The following is a 20,905-nucleotide window of genomic DNA, read 5'->3' as shown; positions in this document are numbered from 1 at the left end:
CTATGAGAGAATACCCTCATCCAGTCCATTACTGATACCAGTGTAGAATCAAAATGGCTTCCTTTGATTTCAGTGGAAAGGAGAAATGGAGCCGGTGCCACGGAACCCCTAAAATATGGACAATCTTTCCCAGTGGTTTCAGGTAAATGTTAAATAGCATGACAGAACCCTGAGGGACCCGTAGACCAATGACCAAGGTGTCAAACAAGAGTCCCCCTCAGTGGCGTAGCGTGGGTTGTCAGCACCCGGGGCAAGGCAAGTAATTTGTGCCCCCTAACCCGTGGATTTTAGCACTCGAGTGCGAGCGCGCCCCCCCCAGATGTTGCGCCCGGTGCGGCCGGCCCCCCCTGCACCCCCCACACTACGCCACTGGTCCCCCTGCACCACCTTCAGGGTTTGCCCCTCCAGGAAGAAACAAAGCCACGGTAAAACACTGTCTCCAAGTCCTATCCCAGCAAGGCGGCTTAGAAGGATACTATGGCTGATGGTATCGAAAGCCACAAAGATGAAGCAGAACCAACAGTGACACGCTCCTTCTGTTCAATTCCAATTACATCAATTTAAACACAATGTCAAATGCAGTTTAAAGCAATGTACAATCACAGAAATAAGGTGAGTTCTAAAATATACAACTCTCTCTCTTCCCCTTTATCATTTGCATCTACTTATGCACTTGCGTTTCTTTTTTATTTGTTTGACTGTAAAGTCCTGTAGGAGTATACTTTCTGAATATGTTATTTTTGGATTAATATAGGAATAAGAATTTTAGCTATTAACAAAATTCTGAAACTTTAAAACAACATAACTTAGTTTTAGTTTTACCAGTTTCTGACAATATTAAGAATGTGTATCTACACATCTGAGAGATTCCTTGTTTTATTTAACAGTCTGCATATTTACCAAGGTTAATAAATGCTTCCTCTGTGCAGAGTCCCACTTAATTTGCTAGCTTACAAACATTAATTTCTACACACTCTTTAATCTCTTGCCTGTGCCCCTCAAGGAAAGTCCCACTGGTTTCCAAAGCACAGGTCATTCTATGCTTTCCCAGTCATCATATTTGAAATAAAAAATCTTTTTCAGGCCTGAGAGAAAGCCCAACTGAGCTGTCTGACTGGAGGGTCAAATGTCAGCCGTGAGGAGGTCATGCCCTGATGCAACTCAGGATTCTCATTCAAGAAGCTGATCACGGCTTGGGCTGCTAGCTTACACTGCTGCCTATTTAGGCTCATTTCAGGGCTCTTATTTCAATCTCACCTAGAAAGAAAATAAGTGTGTCCCAGTGATTTACTCTTTCATTGACTTTTTACTACCAGGACACCTGTTATTTTCTCCAAACTTGCTTTTACTCATAATAACAGAGCTATGTTGATCTTGCTACCCAAGGATACCAAAAGACAATTTAACAAACACCACTCTAAAAGGAACCATGTTCCAATACTCTTAAAATAAACCACCAACTTAACACCAAAGCAATTAGACTTTGTGTCTTCTCTCGGAACTGAATATGAAAACTTATTTGAAAGATCACATTAAAGGCATATTGCCATTTCTGAAAGGTAGAGCATCTGCTTTGCATGTAGAAGATCTCAAGTTCAGTCCCCAGCATCTCAAGGCAGGACTGGGAATGTCTCTTGCCTGAAGAGCTGCTGCCAGTCAGTACCAAGCTAGCTGGACCAACCAACTGACATGAAATAAAGGAGCTTCCCATGTTCCAGATTTCTGTCTACTGGCTTTTGCCTCTCTCTGTGTTTATATATTCACACACATGCACAGACTTGTGGAATATACTTTACACATCTATACCATCAACACTTATTCCATAATAAATTGGCCAAAGGTACCCCAATATCGTTCCAGCTCCTCAACAATATCTAGTGGTACTTAAAAAAAAATTTCATTGATTTTTAAACAAATACAATAACCATTAAACACACATCCAGCAGTACATCTAATGGTGTTTCATCCTTTGTTTCTAGACATACGCTTACACATTCAACATTCAAGCATATTATTTAACGTATCCTCTCCAATGAGAATATTGAGCGGTTGGTATAACAAGGTCTTGATTTTGGCCGTTAACATAGTTAAAGGGGCCTATGTGTCTTGGAAGGTATATCATTTGTTATGTCTTTAATTGCCTTTCTGTGTCTGGTGAGATGCTCAGACATTGCTGTATCCCAGATATTATTCTCCCATATATTCAGGGGTATTTCAATCTGGTTCTTTCATCACTGAGCTATCACTAATCGTGCTGCAGTCATTAAGATGCCTACTAGTTCTCTATGGAGCAGGATGGAATCTACGTCTATGTCCAAAGATAGTAGGGCTAAGGCAGGATTTAGAGAAAGGGGTTGGCCTGCAATTGCAGTTATGATGGAGAATACTCTATTCCAAAAGTTTTTAACATGGAGGCATTCCCACAAAACCTGAATAAATGAATCAAGCTTGCCACAGCCCTTCCAACATAAAGGAGAAGGGAGGGGTTAATTTTTGCCAACTTGACTGTTGTCTAGTGCCATTGGAGGATGACCTTGAGAAAGGCTTCCTGTTGCAGTTTTCTTCCCTGTTCCTGCCTATCATCACTGGCTGCTGGTGGTGATGGAGGGAAATGCAGTCTATCATAACAGCAGGAGGCAGGTTCTGTTAGATATTGTGAAGGAGGTAACTAGATGCACAACTATTATTTGCAATGGCAGCTGAATGTTTAGTGTAGTGTCTAATTTGGACCCTAGAGCCATGCAATACTGGTAATTCTCTTTTCATTCCTAGAATGCCACTACTTATTCTTAAGACAGGGATAGCCAACATGGTACCCTCCAGGTGTTGCTAGACTACAACTCCCATAATTCCTACTAATTGGCCATGAGGCTGATGGGAGCTGGTGGGCCTCTGGTGGGCACTTTGTTAGCTACCCTTGATTTAAGGGCACAGAATTATCAGCTAAAATCAGAATACTCTAACAGCTAACTTCATTTCAACCTAGCAGTGGTGCTTTTATTCTTCTGGCACAATAGATTGTTCCAGATGACGTCGTCCAACAAATAAGCAGTGTGCTAGTGCAGTGAGAAGCTTGCTTTGTTAAGTACAATGGCTTACACATAGTAAATTTAGATTTTAAAATGAAGAAATCAACCAACCAAGTCTTTCCAACTCCTGAAAATGCAGTCAAAGCTACCTGTGAATAAGCTCCGGATATTAGCCAAGTAATGAATAGAGTGCTTTTAGCAGTAATTTGTACCAAACTGCAACACTTAAATGTTATGAGAAAGAATGACAAAAAGTAGGATAAACTACTCTTTGCGGATCAGAGATCCGAGGAGCATTTTGCTGAAAGACAGCTGTAACAGCCCAGTCTGAGTAGCAACGTAAGTAAACAAAATAAAACTGCTTCCCAGAGTGGCTATGCTTTGCCAAAGAAAGCAGTCAGGTAAGAGCTATAAACAGCTAAGAGACCTGTAAACATTACACTCTAATTTGTTTTGAACACAGGAGAAAGTAAAATGATTTACAAAGATCCTTCCAATTCATGCTATGCACACATTGTGTCTGTTTCAAATCTACTTAAGACCAAACGTCAGAGGACTGACATTGCCTCAACATTATTTATAGGTTTAAAAATTAATGCAAGAGCAATTTCCTATGTAAAGTGCTAGGAAGTCTTTATTTCTTTTCTTGAAAAGGCTACTATGTTCTTGCTAATTTTATTCACCATAAGCTTTTGGTTTATCGCGAGAGATATTGTAGTGTCAGTATACGGACATTTAGGAAGGCAGCAATAAAGATCTTTTTCTCTGCTACAAATAATGAAGTTCTTTAGGATTTACCGTTATAAAAGTTTCCTTTCCTCACTTCAGTCTTGTGCAAAAGAAATCATATAATCTCTGAAGGACTGCTCAAGTAAGACATATTCTTCCAAATTCTATCTTTATTTTTGTTTAATGTGTAATTGTTCAGTAGTTGTAACAGTAACAAACAAGCAACCATAACATAATAAACTAGAATGGTTTAAAATCCAAGAAAGGTACCTTTATTAGTTTGTGGTAGTGAAAAAAGAGTCTTATGGTAAAGACTAACAAATTTGTTAAGGGATAAGCTTTCATGGACCACAGTCTACTTCATCAGATGATATATACGCTGCACACAGGCACACTCTTAGGGAAATAGTGTCTCTATAATATCAGCCACTGCCACCTCCTCCCAAATTTCCTTGACTATGGGATTTCTTACAAGTAGGGAAATCTCTGGTCTCTTCAGCATGTGGCCCTCAGAACATTGCTCAGAAGGGCCCTTGGGCTTAATGTGGCCTTTGGGCTTAAAATGTTTCTCCACCTCTGCTGTAATCTAACAACACAACTTCTGCTGGATTATTTCCATTTTATTGGAGAAATTCCCATTGGTTTCAACACATTTGGCTTCTGCAAAATATATTGATGACCTGGAAGTTAAGGGGGTTCAAACCATTTGGAATACAGAATTAGACATTTCTCCCCTCTTTTTTTGGTAAATTACAATCATTAAACATCCTCTACCTATTGCTATTTAAATCACATTAGGGCAGGAACCCTAATGTGAAATAACAGCACCCCAAATGCTATTTTAATTGATGAAATTATTTCCAATGTAGAAATAAAGAAACCCTTCACTTCAAGTACTGCATACTTTTGTTTCAATATTTCCCACTGTTACAAAGCTAAATACAGAGCTCATTGTGTGTGCTATTCTACTATGCCAATCCACCCCCTAAACCCAATTTATACAATAAGCCCCAAAGGCTACTACTAATAGCAGCCTATGTTGACAGGTTCAATTTTTTGGAGAGGAGGAGGAGGGAACTGATATGGTTCCACAAGAGTGAGCTGTCTTTCAAATGTCTATTATATTGCAATATCCATCTGCAGAAAGGTTTTGGAATTAACAGCTTTGGTCTCCTACATTTCTGTCCATCATGTGAAGCTATAGATAATGAACAGGCTATTCCACATTTGCCACGAGAAACAAATGTGCAGAGCAAAGATAGAGCAATATGGAAACCTGAACTTAATTTATTTTAAGAACAGCAACGTTCAGAATACTCTTAATTTATTTTAAGAACAGCAATATCCCAAACGTTCTGCTACTTTAGAACCTGGTTATATTTTAACTTAATAAAGGAGGGATAAAAATATTATTCATATTGCTTCCAGCCTGCCTAGTCTTACAAAGCCCTTGCACTAAGTTTTACAAATCTATAACACCATATTGAAAGTGTGTCTGTCATGCTATGCAGATGCAGGGGAAAAGTGTCCTGGGGAGAGCTTTTCATCATGAAGATGAAAGAGAGCTCCCAGGCCTTTCGGAATGAGACTTACTGGAACTCAGCATAAAGACAGATGCTTCCTTTTTAATGGCAATTATTACAATACTCTGGCACAGCATTAAATCCATTTCTGATCATTTTCATCTCTTAGAAATTAATCAATGCTGCCTCCCACCCACCCTTTATATAAAATTGTATTTTCTCAGTACCTTCCAGATTGGTGTGGATTCAGTGTCCGCTAACAGGAAGGGAGAAGTTTTTGTTTTTTAACTTAAGAAGAATTTCAGAAGTCAACCATCAGAAGCGTCATGACAACTATTGTAGCATTCACATCATAGGAGCACTTTGATAAAATAGCATATGCAGATCAGACCTCAACCTGAGGGTAATCCCAGTAGCATGTACAAATCTTAGTCAAATAAGGACTGGAAACAGGACCGGCTCAATACATTTTGCTGCTTGAAGCAAAACAGAAGGTGTTGCATCCTGCCACTGCCCTCTCCACCACTGCTCCCTCCTCCTCTTTTGCCACTGTCTGAAGTGACTGGAGGCAGCCCAGGAAAGCCCCAACATACTGAAGGCAGCAAGGGAGACAAAAGGATGCTGGAGAGGAGCAGGTGGTGGCAGCAGCAAAGTAGTCTGCCTGACAGCTTGGCCTTCATCATAAAATATTCCTGTAAAATAAAAGGGATGCCTGTGATATCTCTAGTATAAACAATTTGGTCTACCTCACCTGCTGCTGATGTGGAGGGCTGCGTTGAATTTTCACTTTCATCATCAGTGCTTCCGTCATAATCTTCTGTTTCAACTTTATTTTCAGATGTAGACATGGTGTCCCTGTAAAAGCACAAAGCCATTTCCTTCTCATGCCTTTAAAATACATTTTAAACCAATAGATATAACATCATCATCTGCATATGCAGCGCAGATGAACAGGTATTTGTTTGAATTGCATTAATTGGATAAGAGATCTAAATAGAGACCATTATCTGTGGTGTGACACCCCTTTTGCTTTGATTCAGATTTGTCATGGCCAATGTCTGGTGCAATAAAGATATCTGGATTGTTTTGGATAATGAAAGTTTTAGACAAATCTGACCAAACTCAGGTTCCCTCCCCATTTTTCTTTGGGAAAAAAATCATTATTGTGATTCATCAGTTTAGATAACATTTATGGTGGTTACATGTTTTTTTAAATATGTTCCTTTCCAAAAGTATAATAAATGAAGTAAGTGTGGTGAAGATTTCACAAAAGTCCTTTAAGTTGGCAGTTTCCAACATTTTCATAATTGGGACTGACTTTAGTCCTAACCTCCAATGAAACCCATTTCCTCACCATATATACGTTTTTAGTCATTCTCTGCTGTCTTTCTCATTCTCTCTTTTCCTTTTTCCTTTTCTCCTTTTCCTAACTCTCCCCACTTTCTCTCTGTGTTTCTCCATTAAAAAAACAAATCCTTAAAAGATAGTGCTGCTGCTGGTGTGACCCACTTTAGGTCAGGGCACAACCCAGCTGTGGGTCCTGACCCAGCCATTGAAGGTCAGTGTTACTATCATCTGTCTAAAGGCCACTTCACATACGATAGTTATAGCAGGTTCTCATTAAAAAGTTTAGTACGTAATGTGTGATGTTGCTAAAAGAAAGAGAAAAACAAGGACAGAAAGGAAAGGTAAAATGAATTCTAAGACTGGTTGACTTGATCCACACCTCCTCGACTAATTCTGGGAATTTCAATATGAACCTATTTGATCTTCACCTTCCGGATTAAATCACAGATTGGAAACTAAGCTTTCAGATTTTGCTCTCCTCTAAATTTTTCAGTGAATTTCTCCGTTCAAAAAAGTACCATCAAATGCATTATTTTAGGATAAAATACATCAAAATACATTGATGTGTACTGTGAGAAAAAATATATTTAGAAATTTGGATTGTGTGAGGAAATACATACAAACATATTTAGGATCTTTGTGCTTTAAAAACAATACAGATAAATATCAAGATGAGATGAAATGAATGTGTTATGAATGAACAGATGGAAAAGTACACAGAGAAGAAATATACTGATTTGTCCACCCCTAGTTACAACATGATTTCTTCTCCCCTCCCTTATGAAGTCACAGTAAGGTCCTGAAGACATTTCCAGGAAAATGCTATGCATAATAGTAAAAACAAGGTACATGCAAAATTTGCAATGTGTGCCTGTTTCTGTTGCATTGTGTGAAACAAGCCAGAGTAATAGGGTATTTTATTTTATACCTAAAATTATACAAGCTTGATGTTTTCAAGGTCATCTGCCATTAGAGATGGTGATACAGCTTCAAATCCTACAAATACATTCTTCTACAGTCCCAATTAGCTTCCTCAGTGGAAACAAAGCCCCACTCTTAAGTGGGGAAAATAGCCACCAATAGCTCCTTTCGTCAAGTTCAGATTATTATTAACGAGCTCTAATACTTTACTGCATTTACATGGAATAAACTTTTGCTAACCTTGATCAATCTCTGTTCTAGCTAAGTCTTAGCCATTCCATCATCACAAATATTTTCAAAGAAAGCCCAGTCTGCATATCAGGTATCTCATTAGCTAACACTTTTATCCTTCTTTTAAAGCCAGGATTAAGAAAAGACGGGCAGGCATGCCTGTGATATACAAAATGTTTGACAGTTTCAAATGAAGATTCAGATTTACTACTTTGCTTCTAGATGGCATTAATGAGACTGAATTGCAGAACTGCTAAAGGTGCCTGCACTTCAGAGCTCAACAAAGTGATTTTTGCTGTAAGATCATTCTGCTAAAGCTTAGATGAGTCAACCAAACAGAACCACATTTATTTTAAGCATGATGCTTAGTAGCACAAAGAAAGTAATATAGAGTACCTTGCTTGTGTTGTTTCCAATACAGCTTCTTCAGCTTCTTTCAAACTTTTCTGTAAGTTTCTTATCTTAGCTTTCTTTTCATTAAGGACCAAGATAAATCTTTTATAAAGTTCCATCTCTAGTTCTTCTTTAGCTTCAACACATTTTTGTAACCTTAAAAACAAAATGTACATTTCCATACAGTCAGCTTTATACACTTCAACACTTTCCCCCAAAACTTAGTGAGAATATGCAAGAACATATGTTTCAAAGATGTTTCAAAGATTATTAAATCTCCAACAAGAAGTAGTTTTAGACAGTCCTTTTCTATACAAACGTAGTGGATTCTAATATATTCTAAACATGATTTTCTGTTGTATACGTCTTAGATCCATTGATACCACTGCTTACAGAAGTTATGACACTGTCCCACTGTCTAGGTAATATATGAACATAAGTCTGACTGTACAGAAAAACTAAAAAAATTCAGAAGAAAATAGTATTTTGAATTATATACCTATCATATGGAAGTTGACAACTGGACAACGAAAATGGACTCTAACTATGTGCCCTAACTATGGCCAAAAGACTGGTACTGATGAATTGGAAGGGGGGAAAACTATGGTTTCCTTAAACCAATGGATTGAAGACATTACAGCATTTACAACATATGAACAGATTGCTTATAGATGCAGACTTTGTTTGGATAAACATACTGCTATGAGTTTATACAGAGTATAGCAGGTTATTAATAATCATATATGTATTAGCACAGATAAGCTTTAAAAACTTTAAAATATTAATAAAAATACAAATGTACATTTCATGTTTATGATAAAGAGTAAGAGAGGTCTCTAAATTGTCTTAGATGCTTACATCAAAAGCATGAGGCATGACAGCAGCCTTCCAAGTTTACCCAAGTGGAGAAACCAGTTCCTAAAATGGAATGTGTTGTCATACTATTGGGTGATATTCAATGTTACTCTGAGCAGGCGCACTGATTTCACCCAGTGTCTATAAATTTAAAATTTAAGATTCAGGGTTTTTTTGTGCATATTAAACCATAAAGACCCAACATATTAAGCTTATGTTTCAGAATGTATTTGGCTCTTTAGGTCACTAGCCCAGTTTAAAATATTAGCAAATATAGATTGTACCGCTTTACAGATTAAATTCCATAATGGGAAAATAATCTTATGAACTATTAACACCGTCTGCCTTGATGTGTTCAACAGCTGATAAATAATTCATCTAATTTAAATGCAAATGGCTGTGTATTATTAGCATGTAGATCAGCTCAATAACTCTTAAAAGAAAGATGATATGTACTAATCAACTATAAATCAAACCTCAAACTCTTTAGCAGGGGTGGGGAAATTGAACAGAAACGGTAAAATGTGAAGATTAACAGTAAAAGGAGCATCCTTACACATTTCATTGGGGAAGCAAATTTTTAAAAAATGTTTCAGAAAATAAAGACAAAGTGATGATTGGAGTTTTTTCCTATTCTGTAGCAGCAAGGTTCAGAAAGTTCAATCTTGCTTATACATCAGCCATAGGACCTTATCATTTGCAGAAAATACGTCTACAACTGCTTTCAGTAAGAAACAAAATCCATACAAATTTCTGAATTATAGCTATCTGGAGGATAAACCAAAGCTTAGCAGATGGAAGTATGCTTTTATTATTGCTAAAAGCAACAGATTTAAATTAACACCAGCAGATTTCTGGTTTAGCACGGAGTAGTGGCATGCAAGGATTATGAAAGTCACAAAAACCAGGCAGCTTCTTTTTCACTGAAGAACAAGCTCTAACATCTTAGAAGGTGACCAAAAACTTGTTGCATCTAGTATATGGAGGGACATTTTACATTTTACAAAATTTAAGTTTGCAAGTGTTACTTTCATCCTTTGTTGCCTTATGCCCTCATTTTATTTGTATTGCTCCCCTTTTTGTTCTAGATTACATTCCAGTCTGGCTTCAGGCTTCCTCATGCCCCTGAAGCTGGCTTGGTCACCCTTGTTGATGATTAACTGGGAGAGAGATGGGGGCAGTGCAACACTGCACTCTCTCCTTGATCTCTCAAAACTGTTAACCACAGTAGCCTTCTGGAGTGTCTCAGGGGGTTGGGGGCCACTGAACCAGGCAGAGGGCCTTCTCAGTAGTGGTGCCTGCCCTGTGGAGCACCCTCCCAGCAGATGTCAAGGCAATAAACAACTATTTTACTTTTAAAAGACAACTGAAGGTGGCCCTGTTTAGGGAAGTTTTTAATGTCTGGTGCTGTATTGTTTTTAATATTCGGTTGGGAGCCACCCAGAGATGTGTGGGGTATAAATAAATAAATTTAATAATAATAATAATAATAATAATAATAATAATAATAATAATTCTCTAGTTTCCTTCATCAACAGGAGATTCAGAATGAAGTATCATCCATATGCAGATGACACAAGCTCTATCTGTACCATCTGAATCAGGAGAGGCAGTTGAGCTATTAAGCCAGTGGTTGGAGGCAGTGATAAGATGAAAGTGGGCCAATAAACTGAAGTTGGAAGGGACCTCGGGAGTCATCTAATCCAACCCCTCTGGAATGCAGGAATCTCAACTAACACATCCATGACATATGGCCATCCAACCACTGCTTAAAAACCTCCAGGAAAGGAGAGTCTACAGTACAACCTCGCGAGGCAGTCTGTTCCACCGTCGAACAGCTCTTACTGTGACAAAAATTCTTCCTGATGTTTAGTCGGAATCTCCTTTCTTGTAATTTGAAAACATTGGTTCGGGTCCTACCCTCTGGAACAGGAGAAAACAAGCTTGCTCCATCTTCCAGTTGACAGCCCTTAAGATATTTTAAGATGGTTATTTTAAGACCCTTTATCACCAAAATAGCCATTATCCATCCTTACTTTAGAAGCACAGATTATTGCGGCTATTTCACTGATATTAGAATAAAAATCAAACCAAGACTATCCCATGCAGTTTATTTTCAACTTACTGCTCTTGCACATCATCCAGATCACTTTGAAGTCTTTCATTCTCTTTTTGCAGATGCTCATTTTTTGAATGTAGTCCTTTTATGTAGTCTAGGCAATAGCTAATCAGCTCACTAATGACTTCAGCCGGACCTGAGACTTTCTGTAACATCAGCGATCCGAGTCTAAACTAGGACAAAAAGAAACAATGAGTAACTTAGCTAGATAAGGTCAGGATACCCATTTTCAATCAGGCATCTTCAATGGTCACTCTACAAATGCTTTCCTGTTACAAATGACAACAGCAAGAAGATAGAGCTTGTATACTGGTGAAAACTTTTCCTTCCTAGGACTTGATCTGAAAGGTCTCTACTGATATTTAAAAATGGACATTAGAGCAGGGATTAGTTTCATTTCAACTGTAAATGGAACTCCAATAAAACACAGATTGTGTGCTGCCTTCTGAAACAGAAGTGCCATAAAATATAGGACTTTATTGCATCTGCATAGGATAAAGCTATACCTCTCAAATCTGTCTTTGCCAGCATAGTGGTCTAATACAAGCCACAAGAAATTGCATGTGCATTCAGATCTTGCTAACTGATAAAGTCATTGGGAAACTCAGAATTTATTAATAAATCAATTTATCAATCCAAAAAGCTTGGGACATTAGGCATTGAATTTTTTACATTTTATCAAGAGTTAAGGTAATCCACTAGCGAAGATGACAATGAGGCCAAACTTAGATTCACAAAATGTTTAGGGGCATGTATACCCCTGCATATCCCCAGAAAAAAGCTCTGCCTTTAGCTAATTTAAGTTCCTACGTCACTTTTTCTGTCATGGGCATTTGCTACACCACTGTACAACATGTAGGTGGTTCACAAATTTCTTTTTTTCTGATGTCCCAACTCCTCCCTTTCCTTCCCCAGTTAATGTTTTTCCCCAAGACAAATTTCACTAATTTCTGCACATTGCTGAAATCTCTACAGATCAATTCATATCTTCCTACTGCCTCCAGCTGTTTTCAGCTATCTGATTTTGTACCATGTGCAAATGTAATTACTTTGTTTCTCACTTCTCTTTTCAGTGTACTAAGAAAACATTTAACAAGAACCCAACACCAGGATTTTGGTGGTCCAGTATATATATTCCACTGACATTTCTAAGTGGATCCGCTGGTGTCTCAATCTGAAGTCCCCCACTTTTTTTTTTAATAATACCCATTACATGACAGAGACACAGTGCAAAGCAAGTAAGAGCAGAATCCTATATTCATGCCTAATAAGAAGAAAATGGTATTGAATTCAAGTAGGCTTACTCATATGTATCCAGCTATAGGATTATAGTCTAACTGGGCATGCACCAATATAGCTTGTTTGGAATTGTCTCTCTACCTGGATTTCTAAAACCTTGTATCTTTTGCCTAGCCAATCAACGACTTCATTGAACGCTGATGCTCTTCGGGTGAAACTGGTATCAAGCTTCTTCTGATAACATTTACCTTTTCCAAATACTAACTTTTCCAATTACTACAATTGCAAAGATATTTGGTTGAGAAAATTCAGCAAACTACAAATCAGTCTTACACCACAGGGTGTTGGGTTTTGTAGGTTTTTCTTTCTTTTGCTTTGATGTTGGTTTGTTCAGAGTGAGCAACTGTATTATACAATATAAAATACTAGATCTCTATACCAAATTGTTTCCAGGCTCTATCCGCTGGATGACATAGGGAGGAAAAGAATGGAGCAAAACAGGAAAAAGAGGGTGGAGGGTACATTGGTTTTTTATATAAAAACAACATTTTTATTGGTTTTTAAACAAATACAAATAAAATAACTATTAAGCACTTATCCAGCAGTACATCTAATGGTGTCTGTTTTATCCATTCTCTCTAGACATTCACTTACATATTCAACATTCAAACATATTACTTAATGTAACCTCTCCAATGAGAATAATGAGCACTTGACATAACAAGGTCTTGATTTGGGGCACATTGTTCTGATCCATCACATTATCAAACCCTCATCTAAGGAAGTCCCCATTCCCAATAAGACTACCTTCCCACCAGTCCCCAAGAAGTCTTCTGTACCCTTAATAGCTTCACAGAGAGCATAAAATTCCATGGAGTTCAGTTTCTGCCATAATTAAGATACCAGGAAGAGGAAGACCTCACCTGCAATATTCTGCCTTCTACATAAATTACTGTACACAGAGACAAGAAACCAGCTCCAACCACCCCAAATAGATCCTTTCCTAATTCAGCAGCGTATTATATATGGTTTTCTTCATAATGAGCCAACCGTTGCTTTTATTTATGCGGAAAACCTCAGCTACTCTTCACTGGGGATGTCAGAATTCAAGGGAAAAGGGGGAATGGAAGCGGAATTCGCTGAAGTTCACTTATTTGTGAGGTGGGGGGGATGTAGACCAGCAACAGCCAATGGCAGGGCTGCATGTGCCAGGACAGGGCAAGTCTGGGAGCCGTTTGGGTTAGAAGCAGCAGCAGTGTCCCACAGGTAGATTCACACTTCCAGGACATGACCATTGCCACCCCGGAGCTTCCCTGATCTCACCACTGTCTTGCTCCTCCCATCTACACAACTGGAAGAAGAAAAGGGGATTCGTGCTTGTGGCGTTTGCCCGTTTATTTGAAAATGTCTGTACAGGGGGAGAGAAAGAGTTAATAGGTAGACCAATAGAAAAGCCAGAGGCGGAGCCCACCTGTTTATAAAAGGGCTTAGCCCAAGGTTGGTTTTAGTTAGTTGGTTGGTTGGGAAAAGGCAGTTGGGAAAGCAGTTGGCAGACAGTTGGAAATAGAGAGACAGTTAGTGCAGTTGGTTCTTGTGTGAGGGGAGATAGAAGAGTTAGAGACAGGATAAAATAAGACTAAGAAGGTAAAGAGTAACAACTTTTTGAATGCAGTTAAAGCTTATTTGTGTTTGCAATCTCTTCACTCTACACTCTCTACACTCTTCTTTAAGGGACACAGGTGGCGCTGTGGGTTAAACCGCAGAGCCTAGGACTTGCCGATCAGAAGGTTGGCGGTTCGAATCCCCGCGATGGACTGAGCTCCCGTTGTTTGGTCCCAGCTTCTGCCAACCTAGCAGTTCGAAAGCATGTCAAAGTGCAAGTAGATAAATAGGTACCGCTCCGGCGGGAAGGTAAACGGCGTTTCCGTGTGCTGCTCTGGTTCACCAGAAGTGGCTTAGTCATGCTGGCCACATGACCCGGAAGCTGTCTGCGGACAAACACCGGCTCCCTTGGCCAATAAAGCGAGATGAGCGCCGCAACCCCAGAGTCGGTCACGACTGGACCTAATGGTCAGGGGTCCCTTTACCTTTTTACACTCTTCTTTGTTAACTTAAGAACCTGAATGAGACTAAGTGATTTACCAGGGAGGACCTGGTTGGGGGCAGCGGATTAGTGGTGTACGGGTCAATAGTCCATGAGATGACCGGGGGCTCTGTACGAACCCCACAATGCTCTATTCTCCCCCCAAAAAAAATGACCTGCTGCTGCTGTATAGTGCAGAGAAAACCATTTCATAACATTCTTTATAAAAAAATTGGAAAATATATCAGAAATATTTGGGTACATAATCCTGCCTCAACAAGGACTTTTTTTTAATCACAATATATTTATATCCCACTTTTTCTATGTAAAACATTGAATGCAACTGATACATTTCAAATAACAAAATGCCACATCAATGCAACAAGTTATGAGGCGAGAAACTTAAACAATAAAAGCATTATATCGTGTTTTTAAAATCACTTTCCAAGTGTTCCTGTTTGAGATTGACACAATGAAAAACTTGTTTTCACAAAACATCCATCTGGAAAACATTATGCCATTTGATTTCCTAAGTTAATCAGTCAGTGGTCCTGATACGTGTTTTTTTAAGCTGTGCCATCACCATCTCTAGGGATAATGTTCAACAGCAACCATGTCATTGCTGGGTGCGGCAAAGAACCCGTGCTATTACGCAACACACTTACAAAAAATGTAAAAGCTAAACTAGCCTTTAGTCTGAAAATTCTGGAAAGAAAGTAAAAACTTTGGTTACAGTATTCTAGGTGTCACATCAGCAAAAGCTGAGCTGGGTTATAAGGGGTTTGTTTTAAGACAGATCATTGATGTTTGTATGGTTTCCTCATTTTCTCTTTCATAGGAAAGCTAGTTGGTTCACATTTAAGGAGGGGATATGTGTTCTGAACATGGGGCAGGTGGTGGTGGAAGTAAGTCTATCAACAGCTGGACCTGCCTACTCCATGAATGGCCATCTGAACAGAGGCGGCATATGCACAGAATGGATTCATGTAGGCTTCCTAGAGCAATTGTTCAGAAATTACAATGAATGTGCATGGAAAGGATGGGCCATAATATCTCTCCCCACCCAACCCCAGCATTTGTTCACCATCTCCCTCACACAAAGTTCTCCAGGCCGCTTACAATGAAAGCAGGGTAAATATATAATAAAACATAAAATCAAAACCAAACAGGTACAACAAAAACAGTGCACACAACATTTCCAATATTAGCAGAAGGCCTTCTCAGTAGTGGCACCCGCCCTGTGGAACGCCCTCCCATCAGATGTCAAGGAAATAAACAACTATCTGACTTTTAGAAGACATCTGAAGGCAGCCCTGTTTAGGAAAGTTTTTAATGTTTGATGTTTTATCGTGTTTTTAATATTCTGTTGGGAGCCACCCAGAGTGGCTGGGGAAACCCAGCCAGATGGGCAGGGTATTATTATTATTATTATTATTATTATTATTATTATTATTATTATTATTATAGCAACCAAGAGGCTCAGGCTACATGAGTGGCTTAGAAGGGCTAACTAAGTTTTATCTGGCTTGCTCAATGGCTGGGTGATATTTAGCAAAGGGTGCAGGGGCCCCAAGCAGGAGTACAGTGGTACCTCGGGTTAAGTACTTAATTCGTTCCGGAGGTCCGTCCTTAACCTGAAACTGTTCTTAACCTGAAGCACCACTTTAGCTAATGGGGCCTCCTGCTGCCGCCGCGCCGCCAGAGCACGATTTCTGTTCTCATCCTGAAGGAAAGTTCTTAACCTGAAGCACTATTTCTGGGTTAGCGGAGTCTGTAACCTGAAGTGTATGTAACCTGAAGGGTATGTAACCCGAAGTACCACTGTACTGTGTGAGGATATAGGGGCATCTGCATGTGACATCTCTTTCTCCACCCCTGACCTTCCCTTATTGGGCAGGAAGATCTGTAGTGGGGTGTGTGGGTGGGTGTGAGAGAGAGAGGGGGGGGAGAGCCCTGTGTAATCTGGGTTCCTGTTTGCAAGGTGCACTGTAACTGCATTCAGCCAAATGCCCTTATAATTCTCCTTCAGTCAGCAGGAAGGTCAGCGATGGAGGAAGCAGGGCTGGCTGGCTGGCATGCACAACCCATGGACAGAACTGAAGCAGGGGTGTGGGAAGGGGGTGGGGGGTGGTCCACCCCGGGTGTCATCCCAGAGGGGGTGACAAAATGGCATACCGTGGGGGGCATAACGCGGAGTGACGCAGTGGCTCGGGGCCCCACACTGCCCAAAATGGCAACGTGGGGCTTGCATCCACCAGGCGGACTCTGTGGGCAACTCGCTGTGGTGTCCCCCTGGGCAGATTGCTGCAGTGCCCCCGCCCTGGGTGGAGCACGGATCGCTGCGTGGATCGCCCCGCCCCTGCTGCTCCGGGTGCCAGAGCAGCTAGCTACACCCTTGAATTGAAGAATACTCAAGTAGAATTTCAGAAGCAGCATCTGGCTTGTATGAGCAGACACAAAGACAGGTCCAGATTTAAGTAGGAATTAAGCAGACAGATGAAGGCAAGGCAAGCTGGTGAGTTACCAGCCCTGGGAGGGCAGGGGAAACCCTCTCCAACACACCTAACCACATGCTCAGAAATGGTGACTTTGGTTTACTGCTAATTGCCTCAGCAAGATGCAAGAGGCAAGCTGTTAATGTTTATTATACTCGCATGGGAGTGTGTGCAAGCCTATCTCACACCCCAAAATTAGCCCCTTAGGTGAAGTGGAAGACTCTTGTGTTGAAGAATGAATAGACTGTCAGGCCAGCTATCAGAATGGAAACACATCATTTTATCTTTTGCCTAAGGCAGCCTCAGGCAGTCAACCCTAGCCTTATAACAGGTGTAAACAACCTAGTTTTCACACAGGCCTCTCAAGGTTGCCAAATAATAAGCAGTCAATTAACAACATCAGACCATCAACCGTCACAACCAGAATGTGAGCTGCAGAGTTATATAAATATAGATTTGTGCTTGCTATCATGCTTCCAATATGCTGTCAAAGCACACAAAGTTGGCAAAAGTAATAATTAAGACTTCCAGCACTTTTAAGAAAAGCAACAGCACACCAACATATGATGTAGTAGCAGCTACATAAATAGGAGCATGTTAAAACTACATCTCAATTGGCCATATTTATAAAAAGGCAAAGCCAGACTGATTTTTTAAAAAGCCTTAATAAAACACAACTGAAACGTCTAGCATAATAAATGTCAGGTATGCAGAGAACATGTCTTGGGAACTACTTCCCTTTCAGGTGTTGACCTTTTCATTTGAGAAGTAATGGAAACTATATAAAGTACCTCTTAAACATACCACTGAAATTAATACGGCAGTGGTGTGCAGTAATTTAAACCCAACTCCTTTTGAATATACAGTAATCAGAAAGTGAAAATCTCAACCATTGTGGAGGCTTTTACATTTCTGTGTTTTGGTTCCTAGCATGGAAAGTCAATGTATACCCCCGTGAATATGAATAAGCATGAGATAATGCCTAGACTGAGGCAAAATATACATGTTTCTAAATTGAGTACTACAAACAATTTTCCAGTATGAGTAATAACATTATGTTCATTTCAAATAACTATAGCCTGTTTTCTTGGTGCTTTTTACTGGGCTCCTCCAGAAAGAAAGGCAGGATATAAATTGAATTATTAATGCTCATAATACTAATATTTTACAAAATCCTACTGAAGTTCCAAACTGCATCCAGCTAGAATTGTCTAGTAAATTATGTATAAATCACCTATTAGCAAGTACAAACCTCTTTAAAGACTTTAGCCTTAAAGTATTAGCGCTCAGTATTATTAGTATTATTAATAACATTATTATTTAATTTTTTATCTATTTTTATACATTTGTTAAATTTTAAAAAAATATTTTGACAAAGTAATAATCATAAATAAATAAGAATAAAAATGTGCACCCCACCACCGAGACCATTCCATTATAACTATCCAACCTCCCAAAATTTCAACACCTCTTGCGATGGTTTGACCCCTGTCCATTTTAACAGTACAAATTCTACAAGCGCCCTCCATATCTCCTCAGAATCATTTCTCCTGTATATTCCCCGTCTTACCTTAATGGCACATTCAGTATTATTTTAAGGCTTTTGAATCACCACTTTCTATATTAATATATTGGGAAGTTCATGTGTAAACATTTCAATAATCTATATGGTGGGAAGATTAGGAGAGATTCTGCTTTATTGATAGAGACTCCTTATCCTTGCAGAAAAATATTTCTGAAACCCCAACTCCAAAAGCTAGCTGGCACCAAGGACTGCAGATGGACATTGCCCTCATACTGGTAGGAAATATCATGGTGAGTGGACAGTGAGAGGAAGTGTCTACTGTTATAGTTTTACAGTTTCTATAGCCTGTCATCAAATCTAAAGGCAAATATTTTCTATCGGTCAGTTTTGTGTGAGAAGGCTATTTCATAGGAGAAGGAGGAAAATGAAAGAACATAGGACAGGAAACTGGAAGGCAGTTTTTGGAATACATAAGGAAAACATTGCCGTAGATTGGTTAACATGCAATATTTTCTTCTAGCCTACAAAGCAAAACTAATTCAATACATAATATTAGGATTGTGTCATAAAATTCTCTTGAGGAAAACTGGGAGATACTTCACAGTGAAACAAGAGGAAATTCTGGCAACTATGAAAACAACATTTCTATCAAAACCAATTGGATAGTGCTAACTGTGCAAGAGGTCAGCAACAGTTTTCCTTTCTTAAACAAATATTCTCGACTAAAGATAAACTTGAATGCAATAAGTTGTGTACCCTTCTCTATAGTCGATTACAAGTCCACCTTGCCACTGTAAAACACAAGTTTTCAGATTCTTTGTTTTGAAGGTGAGAAACAGTCCCTGAACCCACATGTAAATAAATAACTACCTGACATTCAGAAGACATCTTAAGGCAGCCCTGTTCAGGGAAGTTTTTAATCTGTGATATTTTAGTGTATTTTTGGTTTCTATGGAAGCCGCCCAGAGTGGCTGGGGAAACCCAGCCAGATGGGCGGGGTACAAATAATAAATTTATTATTATTATTATTATTATTATTATTATTATTATTATTAACATACATGCTTAATATAATAGCCAATTCTTAGGTTTTCTTAATGCACCAGTTGTATCTTCCATTCATTACTTCTCTCAACCTCTCTCTATTTGCTCATTAGCCTCTATACAGCACAAGTGTGCTAGCTACCGGTGCTAATGGGAATTTTAGTCCAAAAGATCTGAAGGATGCCAGCTTGGAGAAGACTGTCTTATGTTAAACAAGAGTAGCATGTCCAGTATAAGAGGAATGCACTCTAACTTGATTGAAAAAAAAAAATTTAGTTACTTAAATAAAAATTAGAAGGGTGATAACTTAGCAAATTAACATGTAAGCATTTCTTACTATATAATGAAAATGTACAAGTGTCATCATGCAACAGTTTGCTTGGCCACAGATGGGTGGCGCTGCAAACTACAGTGGAATAAGAGGAAGTGAATGAATGGCCCAGGCAACCTGCAGCAGGACAGCCTGCTCTGCTGGCTCTCTTGGTTCAGAAATGGGGAACTTTTGGCCCTTTAGACATTGTCTAATCAGTCCCAGCCAGCATGGCCAACGGTCAGGAATGAAGGAAGCTAAAGTCCAAAACATCGGGTTGAGGAAGGCTGTGCTAACATCACATCTGGATGGTCGCGGGTTCCTTATACCTGACTGATGTGCCATCACTGCACTGTGGAGCAGGAGTGGGGAAATGCATAATGCCACGTCACGTTTCTCTCACTAAAAGTTACAGGGAGACAACGGGGGATATCATGGCACACAATGCTTTTTTCAGTGACAAGTCCATGAATGGCATCACATATTTCCCTTTCCTGAAACACAGAGTTTGAATAAAGAGTGTCATGAGGAATGATCAACAGCCGTTCATGCAGTAAAAAAGAAGTTTCGTTGGATGTCTCGCCTCCAAGACTCTGATCCCATTTAGCTTTCAAGATCAGAATATGCAGTCACAGTCTGGCAGGATATAATGTGCTAGTAAGCCAGCGTTATCACTGTTTCCAGAGACGTTGCTGTTCAATTTCAGTGAAGTACACGGTGGTATTTTGTGGTAACTATGTAAATAATGACCCTGCTGCCCAGCACCTAGCCATTAATGGTCATTAAAAACAAAGATCTAATTCAACCTTAGTACAATATCAGCCACCACACAGATGAGAAGTATGAACTTCAGCTGAAAAAAGTTTAAAAGCATTTTGAATCAGTACAATTTCAGAAGGGGGTATATATGTTTACAATGCCTGGCCATTAAGCAGCAGTTACAGAAAATCTGCGATGTCAAGGACTTCATTATATTTGTGTGTGCAAGTTGAATTACAACAGCTGTGCCAAGGTTAACAAAGGTGGTACCCGAGGGAGAGTCATTTCATTGATTTATTTATT

At 39.3% G+C, this 20,905-nt stretch overlaps 1 protein-coding gene across 6 annotated transcripts in view; it reads right to left on the bottom strand.

The window, feature by feature from the left end:
• Positions 1–20,905, bottom strand: part of XRCC4 (X-ray repair cross complementing 4) — a 101,758-nt gene that overhangs the window by 48,594 nt on the left and 32,259 nt on the right. For 5 of the 6 annotated variants that reach the window (XM_053407658.1, XM_053407653.1, XM_053407655.1 and 2 more), the window contains 3 exons: positions 11,154–11,320; positions 8,177–8,329; positions 6,033–6,169 (listed from right to left, as the gene is read on the bottom strand). In XM_053407658.1, the coding sequence (XP_053263633.1) occupies positions 6,033–6,169; positions 8,177–8,329; positions 11,154–11,320 (457 nt within the window). The remainder of the gene's footprint in view (positions 1–6,032; positions 6,170–8,176; positions 8,330–11,153; positions 11,321–20,905) is intronic. The other variant, XM_053407656.1, reaches the window with a different exon arrangement.

The sequence above is a fragment of the Podarcis raffonei genome, chromosome 11 (assembly GCF_027172205.1).
Source record: "Podarcis raffonei isolate rPodRaf1 chromosome 11, rPodRaf1.pri, whole genome shotgun sequence".
NCBI lineage: Eukaryota > Metazoa > Chordata > Lepidosauria > Squamata > Lacertidae > Podarcis > Podarcis raffonei.
Note: the sequence above shows the minus strand (reverse complement) of the source record. Positions and strands in the feature narration are given on the sequence as shown.